At 54.4% G+C, this 10,708-nt stretch overlaps 1 protein-coding gene across 1 annotated transcript; it reads right to left on the bottom strand.

Moving 5' to 3' along the window:
- Nucleotides 1-382: 382 nt before the first annotated feature.
- CSF3R (colony stimulating factor 3 receptor) lies at nt 383-10,420 on the bottom strand. Its single transcript, XM_007453810.1, has 15 exons — nt 10,357-10,420; nt 7,812-8,108; nt 6,765-6,888; nt 6,419-6,606; nt 5,448-5,617; nt 5,175-5,328; nt 5,003-5,082; nt 4,410-4,623; nt 3,340-3,528; nt 2,843-2,944; nt 2,080-2,226; nt 1,828-1,968; nt 1,566-1,659; nt 1,247-1,328; nt 383-862 (listed from the first exon to the last, which is right to left on the bottom strand). The coding sequence occupies exons 1-15, from the start codon at nt 10,418-10,420 to the stop codon at nt 383-385; spliced, it is 2,526 nt and encodes an 841-aa protein (XP_007453872.1).
- Nucleotides 10,421-10,708: the final 288 nt, after the last annotated feature.

The raw sequence follows: 10,708 nt of genomic DNA, 5'->3' as shown, positions 1-10,708 counted from the left end.
GTCCCCCCCCCCCCCCGATTTCTAGGGCTCTGAAAAGAAAAAGAACAGAGATTCAGGCACACTCAAGAGTTTCTCAAAACCAAAAGCCAAACCGAATCAGACTATAAACCAGTTTAAGAGACTGAAATTATAGGAAACAAGTACAAAAAGCTAGTGGGCAGGGCTTGAAAAAACATTCTCTGGCCTTTGAAGTGGGAGGCCCAGCCCATGGAAATTGGGGGGATGGGGGAGGGATGCTAGGGGCCAGAGATAGGGGGACACTGGGAGACTTTCTGCCTTTCCTGGGGCTGGGGGTTTTTAGTGAAGGGCTTACTGACCTCCTCTTCTCTGGATAGCCCAGGCTTATCAAGAAGCAGGCCCAGGTGGGGAGTTCTAGGAAGCCCTAGAAGCCCCCGGGACCCTCCACCCCACTGACCCGGAGCCCCTGCAGGAGAGGGAAGTCAAGTAGTGGCTCAAAGATACAGTCATCCTCCGGGTTTGGGACTAGGGGCTCTGGGGTCCCCAGGGGGCTGGTCTGGAACCAGAGGTTCTCATAGGACTTGGGGCTGGGGGTGAGGCCCCCCAAGAGGGGCTGAGTGGAGTCGCAGCGGAGGTAGTGCCCAGGCCGTGGGCCTGTGGGGCTGCCCAGCACCTGCACGTAAAGGACCTGGTCACTGGGGCCAGACTGGGGCTGGGGCTGGGTACGAGGTACTCTTGGGTCCCCCTGGAGCACATAGGCCTGGACCAGGCTGGGAAGGCCACAGGTCTCTGAGCTGTCATTGGACTCCCAGGGTCCTGGCTTCTTCTCTTCCTCCTCCAGCACCGTGATCTTGGTGATGGGTGGCATGCTGGAGTCCCGAAGGCTGGGCAGCTGGAAGGTATTCTGGACATAAAGATGTGGGGTGAGGGCCTGGTTCATTTCAGATATCTGCCCCAGCTACTTCCTGCTTCTCTTTGCTGAAACTCAAAGGGTTATTCAGAGGATGCAAAGCATCTCATATGTTCCTGACACGTGTCATGTGCTGTTTAGACTTAGCCTGGTGAATCTCCCCGACGCTTCTGCGTGGGATCAGTCCCATTTCACAGTGAGGTGACTGAGGTTTTGAATGGTTAGAGCAGGGATTCGCACTCAGGTCTGCTTTGCTCCAAAGAGGTGAAGTGATGGGAAGGCCTGAGTACTCATCCTCAGAGGGGTATCCCTTCACTTTGATCCTGGGGTGGGAGCCTAACCCCCAGCCTCATTTCCCTCTCCCTCCAGTGTTCTCACCTCTGTTGTGATGGCAGGCACCCAGGAACCCAGGCTGCTGCGGGCTGGGTCTGGAACACTTGGCCAGAGGGGATTCTTCCTGCTGGAGAAGGGGGCAGGTGAAGGCTAGGTCAGGCATGCCCTCCCATCTTCCTCCCACCTACTCCCAGCAGCTGAAGGGGCGACCCCTTCATGTAGAGAGGAGACGGTGGAGGGCCCGAACCCCAGACCTGGGTCCTGAGGCCTGGCAAGGCTGAGACGAGCCTAGACCGGCTCACTCAGGCCTGCACTTCCCTGCAGGCAGGGTTAGTTGGGTGTCAGGTCTCTCAAAAGGACTCACCTGGGTCTGCAGCAGAGCTGGGCAGCCCCACAGAAGCAGATGAGCAAGACCAGGAGGCCGAAGAGGCCCAGGAGGATGTGCAGCTCAGACTCCTCTAGAGTGAGGGGAAAGCCAGAAGAGGCAAGAGTGCACGTAGGTAAGGCTGGGCTTCCTCCCTCAGATCAGGGGATCCATGCAAGGCTTATCTACTTGCAAAATGGAGATGCTTTGGGTGAGGCACCCTCCCAACAGCCTTGTCCTGCCAGCCCCCTTCTCCCCTTACCTAGGGCCAAGGTCATCAGGGTGAGGCTTGTACTGTTGGTGGCCCACGCCTGGCTGGCAGCCATGAGGTGGACGTGGTACAAGCTGGAAGGCTCCAGGCCACGGAGGACAAAGCTATGGGAGGAGGCGCTCAGGACAGTGGCTGGGAGGAGAGGAGAATGGTGAGTCTGTGTTGGCTGCTGAGCCGCCCCAAGGCTTCTGAACCCGCCCTCCCTGGCCTTCTGGGGCTGTGGGGCACTGAGGATAGACTCACAGAAGGACCGGTCCTGAGCATTGGTCCAGAAGATAGTGTAGTGGGTAAGGGGGCTCTTCCCCAGCTCAGGGGCCTCGGGTACCCACTCCAACTGGGCCCAAGTCTTGCCAATGTGCCTTAGATGCAGCTCTGGGCCATGGGAGGGGGCTGCCGGAAGAGAGAGGTACAGGGGCTGACAAGGAGCAGGGCGGCCGGGAGAGCCCAGTTGGACTTCCTGTGGCTCCCCAGACCCAAGAACTGGGACACTTTGTGGGGGTGGGTGATAGAAGAGAGTCCAGGGGGACTCATGTCCAAGCCTCATTACCCCAGGAACTTTCCCTGAATCCCACCGACTGCTAATAAGTGGTTGAGCTGGGATTTGAACCTGCTCCTCTTTGACTCCAAAGCCTCACTACCTGATTTCTGCCAGGCCTGATTTTGTCTGGTTCATTATTTGATTTCTGCCACTGACTCCCTGAGTTTATGCCAGGTCCTCAGTTTAATTTCTATCACACGTGACACCTGATCAGTTTTTGCCAGACTTGCTGCCTGAATTCTGTCGTGCTCACTGCCCAGTTTCTATTACCCCACCGCCTGACTGCGGGGGTCCAGTGCGGGGGTCCAGTGTAAGCCAGAGGTAATCTTAGGATTAGGAGAGACCCTCTTCTGGGCCAGAGGTAGGGGAGGAGGAAAATGTTCCCTCGTATTCCTGATTCTGGGGGCCTAGACAGGACTTGAGAGAGAGGAGAGGATTCTGAGAAAAGGCTTTTGGTGGCTGACGAACCCATCTCTTGGGAGTAAGCATAGATGTGCTGGGAGGGTCCTTTGGTGTCCTGGTACAGGGGCGTCACAGTGATCTCGTAGAGCTGAAAGGGCCTGATGTTCTCTGTAGAGAGAAAATAGGGGCACCCTGGTTAGGGGCTAGCCTCTGATGATGGTCGGGGGCTAACCTCAGACTTCAGGGGTAACCTGGGCCTCATTCTGCAGGGCTGGCCTCTGCAGTCTCTTCTTCAGACCATTTGGTGCGGGTAAGGAGCAAAGAGTGGAAGAGAGCTAGGAAGGTGGCGGAGTCAGGGCTGGAAACAGAGGATCCAGTTAGACTGCAGGAGGGACTTCCTGATTCTGAGGACGTGAGATGAGAACAGTGAAAGAACGGGAAAGACTGGGGAATCTGCTTCTTTAGCGTGGTTCAGCTCGCCCCTTGCCTACCGTCAGGCAGGTAAAATGTGCCCCCCTCTCCCGGGCCCTGCCCACCTGCCCAGCCCCCCAGGCCTGCCTCACCCTGCAGCAGGGTCCCTGCAATGCTTCCATTATGCTCCATCCTCCAGGTCTTAGGGCTGCCACTGGGGCTGGGGGAACCGAGGCCCCACTCAATGACATAGCCCCGAGGCTGAGGGCTGGGGGGCTCCCAGCCCACCCAGAGGCTGTGAGGGTCTCGAGCCACGGTGTGGAGTCTGCCCAGGGGTGGGCCTGGAGACAGAGTAGGAGACGATGACATGAAGATGAAAAGAATGCAGGCCCTGGAGCCAGATGCCTGGGTTCAATCTGGCCTTTGCTACTTACAAGCTGGGTGACCTTGGGTAAGTCAACATCTGAGCCTCAGTTTCCTCATCTGTAAGGTAGAAACGATGATAAAAGTTTCTACCTCGTAGGGTCATGGTGCAGATTAAATGAGGTGGTACATGAAACAGGCCTGGCATGGAGTAGTGCTTGGTGATGATGAAAGCTAACCCTGTGTGGTTCTCGGTATGTATTAATTCACGGAGACTGATAACAGTCCCATTGTGGGGCACAACTACGGTCCGCATCTTAGCAATGAGAAAACTGAGACAGGGAGGTTAAGTAACTTGCCTAGGGTCACATGACTGGGAAATGGGAATATTAGCTATTGTTATTGTGAGTCTCACTTCATGAGGACCCACGTTCAGGGGCACCTGGGGTTGGTAGTGGCTGATCCCCTGAGAATGAGCATTTAACTCAGGGACTGTGTTCTAGCTGGAAAAACTTAGGGCTTTCTTTCCCGTTTCCTTGGCAGAATAGACTGTGCGTGTGTAGGCACCACCACCGGCTTAACCTGGTTCTGGCTAATGATAATAATAATAGCTAACACATATGGAGCAGTTAGTTTGTGCCAGGCACATGTCTTAACTCGTAATCTTCACAGCGAGGCTTTGAGTTAGATACTGTATCATCCCCATTTGCTAAATGAGTAAACTGAGGCCAGGGAGGGTAAGTAACTTGCCCAGATCACATTGCTAGCAAGTGACAGGGCTAGATTTGAACCCAGGCAGTCTAGCCTCCGAATTTACATGCTTAACCATCATGCTCTACTAGCTGCTGGCCCCCTTTACCTCCGCTCTCCAAGAAGACCACTGGGGTGGGATGAGAGGTCCCAGCTGTGTTATAGGCCTCAAGGATCACCTCCCGGGCTTCTGAAGGCAGTTGGAAGGTACAGTTTAGCTCCGTGGTGTTGCACAGCATTGGGTCTGCCCCAGCCTGGTCTGAGGGTCTCCAGGAGACCAGGTACCCTTGGATCTGCCCGCTGTCTTCCTCCAGGGGCACTGGCTGCAGTGGGCATAGGGGGAAACAGATAAGGGGATGCCCAGCTCATCTGGAGTGGGGGAGAGCTTCTAGATGGGGTGGCCATGTCCCAAGAACTGAGCCCCCCCAGGCTGGGAGCCAGCCCTCCTCCCTCTGTGCCAGGTCCTAGGAGGGAGGGAAGGAAAAAGCAAGTCGGTGTATGCAGCAGGCACCAAACTAGATGAGTCCTCCACTGTAGTCTCTCCAGAAGGGCCCTACCTAGCTTCCTCTGCACATGCAAAGTGAATGCAAATCACCTACAAATGCACCCAAGCCTCCGAAACCTGTTGGAGTCCTGAGCCCCAGCTTGCAGGGGTCTGTTTGTGTTGAAAGAGGTGGAGGGATGGCCTTCAGAGGGGGTTACCTGCCAGAACAGCTGCACGTCCACCGTCCTGGGGTCCAGCTGCCTCTGCTGCCACCATGTGTCCAGTCTGACAGTGGGGGCTGTGGGTGGAGCAGGAAGAGAGGGTCAGGGAGGGCCCTGGAGGCCAGACTGGGTCCTGATGGCCGCTCCTAGCCTGTCACCACCCACTTACCCCGTTGTGTGGTGGTCAGCTCCAGGCTGGGGCTCCAGTTGCTCCAGTGGCCAGGCAGGCGCCAGCGGGTGCAGCGCATCTGCAGGGCGTAGGCTGTGGATGGGCGGAGCCTGCATAGCTCATACTGGAGGGTCCTGGAGGGCAGGGCGCCCACCTGGTGGTGGTGGGGGGCGTGGCTCTGAGCCTGGATCTCTGCGCCCTTCGATGCCAGCTCAACTTACCCTGCCTTCAGCCAGCCCCACCCCAGTCTCCTGAGGTTGCCCTCCGCCTCACCAGGTCCCAGCTGGCTTCTCCAAGCCGAGGCTGGTGGCGCAGCTCACACTTCTGATCTATGTGTAGGCTTGGCTTCCAGGTCTCCCAGCGCAACCTCAGGCAGCCTGGCTGGGGCGGGGCCAACTCAGGGCTGGGCCCCAGGGCCCACAGTGTGGGGGGCTCCAGTTTCACTGCAAAGAGAGGGGTCGTCAGACCCTTTCTCTGATCAGTCCTATCGGGCTGTATCCTAGCTTCCACTTGTCTCCCTGTCTGTGGTTCCACTTCTCTGGGTCTCCATTTATGGGATCTCTGTGTCTTTCCGTTTCTCTCTGTGTCTCTTCATCTCTGTGTCATCCTGTTTCTGCAGGTCTGTCTCTGTATATGTGTCTGTTTCTCTCTCTGTTTCATACTCTTGCCCCAGGGCCTTTGCACTGGTTGTTCTCTCTGCCTGGAGCACTTACCTTCCGGATATCCAGTGGCTTGCTCCCTCATTTCCTCCAAGGATCTTCTCAAATGGCACCTTCTCAGTGAGGCCTTCCCTGACCACCTTCCTGAAATAGCAATAGCCCCCTCTCCCCGTCGCGTCCCCCTGCTCAATTTCCTCATCATGCTTGCCGTTAACCGACATTCTATTTTGTTTATTTTGCCCACTAGAATGTAACATTTCAGGGGCAAGATTTTTGCCTTTTTGTTTACTGCCGTATCCCCAGCACCTAGAACAGCGCCTAGGGCAGAGTGGGCACTTCAAGAAATTTGCAGAAAGAATTAATGAGTGTATCTCTTTGCCTCTGTGTTTCTTCCGCGTCCTTGTCTGGGTCTCCACAGCTCTGTCTACAATTCCATCCACTTTGTTTTTCTCTCTCCTCCTCCTCTACCTCTAGGTCTTGCAGCGTCTCATTGCCTGTCGCTGGGTCTGTGTTTCCCTCCCCGTGCCTCTCTGTGTCCGCCCATGGTGGGGGCCGCTCCCCTCCCCCACACTCAGTGTCACCCACCGACGTCCATGGGGACAAGGCACAGCTTCGGGGACACGCTGGTTCCCAGCGCGTTCTTGGCCTGCACCCAGATGCCCATATTCTGGTACAGCTGTAGGTGTTTGCGGGGGATGGAGCAGTGGCTCTGCCCGTCCTCAGGTACGCAGTCGGGGATGGAGTCCTCCTGGCTCTGGCAGTTGCCCCGGCTCCTGCCAACAGGCCAGGCTTGGGTGTCAAGCGGGGGAAGAAAGCGAGGCTCCCTTCTCCCTCCCGTTTTTGGCTCTGGCTCCCCACCCCTACAGTCCTACCCATGCTCTGTCCCAGGACCCAAAGGAATGGGTGCTGGCGTGGAGACCCCTCTACTCACCTGAAGCTCTTCAGGGTGAAGTTGGTGGACAGGTGGTTGTTGGGGCCTGGCTCCCACTGGCAGGTGAGGCTGTTGGTTGTGAGGTTCATGAGGCAGGACAGGTTGTGGGGTGTGGCGGGAGGGTCTGTGTATGGGGTGGGGAGAGTGAGGGCTTCAGGTAAGACCACTCAGAAAACTCCTACTGGGACCACTTGGCCTCGTTTCCTTGCCCTGGGTCATTCCCTTGTCTCCATGCAGGGTGACCCCAGAGGGGCAGCCCTGGGGGAAGCTAAGTTACAGGCACATATAGGGATAAGTACCACAGAGTCTCCAGCCCTCTCAACTCTGCCCCCTTTGACAGTAACAGTGTAGCGTCTGGTTTTCATCCTGGTTCTGCCATCATTAGCTGTGTGATCTTGAAGACACCTAACGGCTCTGTGCCTCAGTTTCCTCATCTGAAAAATGGGGGTAATGGTAATATACCTACCCCCTAGGGTTCCTGTGAGGGCTGAGTGACTTACTATGTATACGGTGCTCAGAGCAGTGCCTGGCATATAGTGAGTGCTCTGTAGTGTTAGCTCTCACTATTGTTGATTCTTAAATGAGAACCTTGGTCTTTGTTTTTAGTTATGCATTGGCTTGGCACAAATCCATCCTTCTCAGTTTGAACAGAAGGCTGAGACTGGGGTAAGGGAGAAGCTGGGAGCAAGCCCAGCTCATAGAGAATATCCTCCCTGGAGACACTCTCCTATGGCTGAGGGCTTGATCTTACTCGGCAGCCATATGGAGTAGTGGTTACTATACTGGCTTTCAAGCCACACTGCCTGTTATAAATCTTGGCTCCATCCTTATTAGTTTGTGACCTTTAGCATGTCACTTACCCTCCCCGAGCCTCGGTTTCCCCATCTGCAAAATGGGGCTAAATAACACTACCCACTGGTAGGGAAGATGACATGATATTGTGCCTTTAAAGTGCTTATTGAGCAAGAGTTTAAGAAAGAATAGTTCTTATTAGTATTGGCAGGAGGGCATTGGAGGCAGAGTGGGTGGATGGCTGCAGGGACTCACAGCCTGCCTGTAGCTCAGCCTGGTCCAGGATCTGCAGGCTGTTGCCCCAGTGCAGGCAGCAGGAGAGAAGGGCCCGAGAGCGGTTGAGGTGGGGCAAGGTGATGGTGGACTGCAGGGTCCCATTCGGCAGGTACTGCTGCCTCTCCCCGGGCTGAAGCTCTGCTTCCAACTTCCATACAATGTGCGATTCCGAGTCCAGGTGGCTGCAGTTCTGGCTGATGATGCAGGAGGCTGTGATGGGATCCCCCAGGCGGACGATGGGGGCTGAGAGGCTGATGTGCCCGCACTGCTCCAGGCCTGGGGTGGAAGAGAAGGGGCCGTAAGTGACTCCTCTGCTTGGCAGAGCTGGGCTCCTAGACTCAGTACCCCTAGACTCTGTGCCTTTACCTACATGCTTTACCTCCCAAGACGTGTCACTGGAATGGGGAGGATGTGTATGGGGACTGTGAGAGGCTCTGGGGGTGAGATCAAGATAGCGGTGTGTGGGTAAATGTTTATCAGCTGGCTATACAGAGAGAAACAGATCCTGGTTTGTAGCCTGGGCTGCTTTCCCTGGTGTAAATATTCCCACCGTGGCTGATTTCAAGCTACCAGTGTGACATCACTGAATGTGAACCTGCGAAGAGATGTACACAATCAGTGCTTGCAAGCCAACCCCAGCACGCCACCAGATGGGAGATTAGTCCCCTCCCTAGCAGTGGTGAAACAATGGTTAGAATGATAAGAACCCCACAGCCACAGCAGTCTTTTCAGATTTCAGATTTCAAATCTGATTGTTACCCCATCTTGATCATAGCACTTCAATGGCACGTTATTCCTCTGAAAGGCAGTATGGTATGGTGGATAAGAGCACGGATGTTGGAACTAGACTGCCTAGGTTTAGAGCCTCGTTCTACTGCTTATTAATTATGTGAACTTGATGTGTCACTGAGACTTTCTGTGCCTCAGTTTTCTCATCTGTAAAATGGGGATAAAAAGTCCCTACCTTAGTTTTGCTGGAAGGATTAGATGTGAGAACACGTGTAAGGCACTTAGAACAGTGCCTGTCATGTAAATATTTGCTGCCATGATTAGGATAAAGACTCAGCTCCTTCTCACAGCCCTTGTGGCCTGGTCCCTGCCTAACCCTCCTGGTTCCAGCTCAGACCATCCTTTTCCAGCTCCCATCACTCTGGCCTTCTTGCTATTTCTTGAAAACGCCATGCTCCCTCCAATCTCCGGATCTTTGTACCTGCTGATCCTTTTGGAGGTGCTCCTTTGCTTCTCTCCCACCCCTCCTTCACCTGGTTAACATTTAGGCGTCTTGCGGGGAACCAGACCAGGTTCTGACCAACCAGACCAGGCCAAGCCCCTTGAACTTTCCCAAAGCTCTTATTATCCTTCATAATTATGTAGTCATGTGATTATTTGCTTGTTTGTCCCGCAAACTAGACCATGGGTTTTGTGAGGCCAGAGACCTTGGCTGTTTCACTCATTGCTGCATTCCTAGCACCGAGCACAGAGCAGGCCCTTGGTGGATACATATGGAATAAACGAGTAAGCACTGCACTTTGCCCATGATGCCTTCTCTCCTCTCCCAGGTGTTCTTCAGCCCATTTTTCTGATGGGGATGCTGAGCCCTTAAGAGGAGGAACAATTTGTTTAGGGTCACAGAGCAAGTTCTTGGAGGCTTCTACTATTCCACAGACTCAGAATTTCAGGCTAGAAGGAAACTTGCCAACTGTTTACTTCAAAACTCCACCTGATACTGAGTCCTCCACAGCAGGGCTAGGATGGCCTATTTTTGTATGGCCTGCCAACTAAGAACATTTTTTATATGTCTAAAGGGTTGAAAACCAAACCAAACAAAAAACAAACAAGAACATGCAACAGAGACTGTATGTGGCCTGCAAAGCTGAACATTACATCAGACAAAGTTTGCCGACCCCTGCTGTGCCTTGGCTTGCATACCCCCAGAGATGGGAGGCTCTCCACCTATCAAGATAGAGTTTCCATAGTCTGGAGAGCTCTGCCTGGGATTCTTTTTATTTTATTTTATTTATTTATTTTTTGGCCATGCCATGTGGCATGTGGGATCTTAGTTTCATGAGGAGGGATCAAACCCATGCCCCCTGCAGCGGAAGCGTAGAGTCCTAACCACTGGACTGCCAGGGAATTCCCTGGGATTCTATATTTCAGGATTAAAGCTGCCTTCTTACGTCTTCCACCCTGATCCCTTTGCTGCCCATGAAGGCTGCACAGGACTCAGGGGTTCCTTCTGACAACACGGCACAGATTTGCAGGCAAGACCTGGGTCTACCCCACCTTCTCCGGGCTGGCCAGCCCAGGTCCTCTCTCTTTTCCTCAGAGGTGGTGGTTTGACTACAGAGGTCTATGCATGGGAGCCTGGCTACCCCACATCTGTGGCCCAGTTGATTCTTTTGGGATTCTCTGGGAGTCCCAGGAGCACTGTGGCAGTGCTGGGAAATGCCTCCCTCCTCCACCCCCAGCATCTCTCCCTGTGCTCCCCTCTCCCCTCAGCACCCTCGCTCCTGGCCACACTCACTTCTGGGAAGCAGCAGGATGATCAGAGCAGCTCTCGCTAGGTTCCAGGCTCCCAGCCCCGCCATAGTGCCAGCTTGTTGCTCACCTGGAGGCAGAGGGGGATGGTTAAGGTCATGGGCTTTGCAGTCAGAGCTGAGCTTAGTCCTTGCTCTGGCACAGTGTGGCTTCGGCCAGGTTATTTGATCTCTCCGAGCCTAGTTTCGTTGCAAAATTGAGGTAACAACAGCCTATACTGCATAGGGTTTTGGGAGGAGGACCCAAAATGATACAAGTCAAGGGCTTCACGCAGTGCCTGGCACATAGGAGACGACTCTGTAAGTGACAGCCACTGTTATTATTCTATTTGCCTCCCA

This window comes from Lipotes vexillifer, unplaced genomic scaffold (assembly GCF_000442215.2).
Source record: "Lipotes vexillifer unplaced genomic scaffold, Lipotes_vexillifer_v1.1 scaffold213, whole genome shotgun sequence".
NCBI lineage: Eukaryota > Metazoa > Chordata > Mammalia > Artiodactyla > Lipotidae > Lipotes > Lipotes vexillifer.
This window is presented reverse-complemented; position numbering and strand designations above follow the sequence as displayed.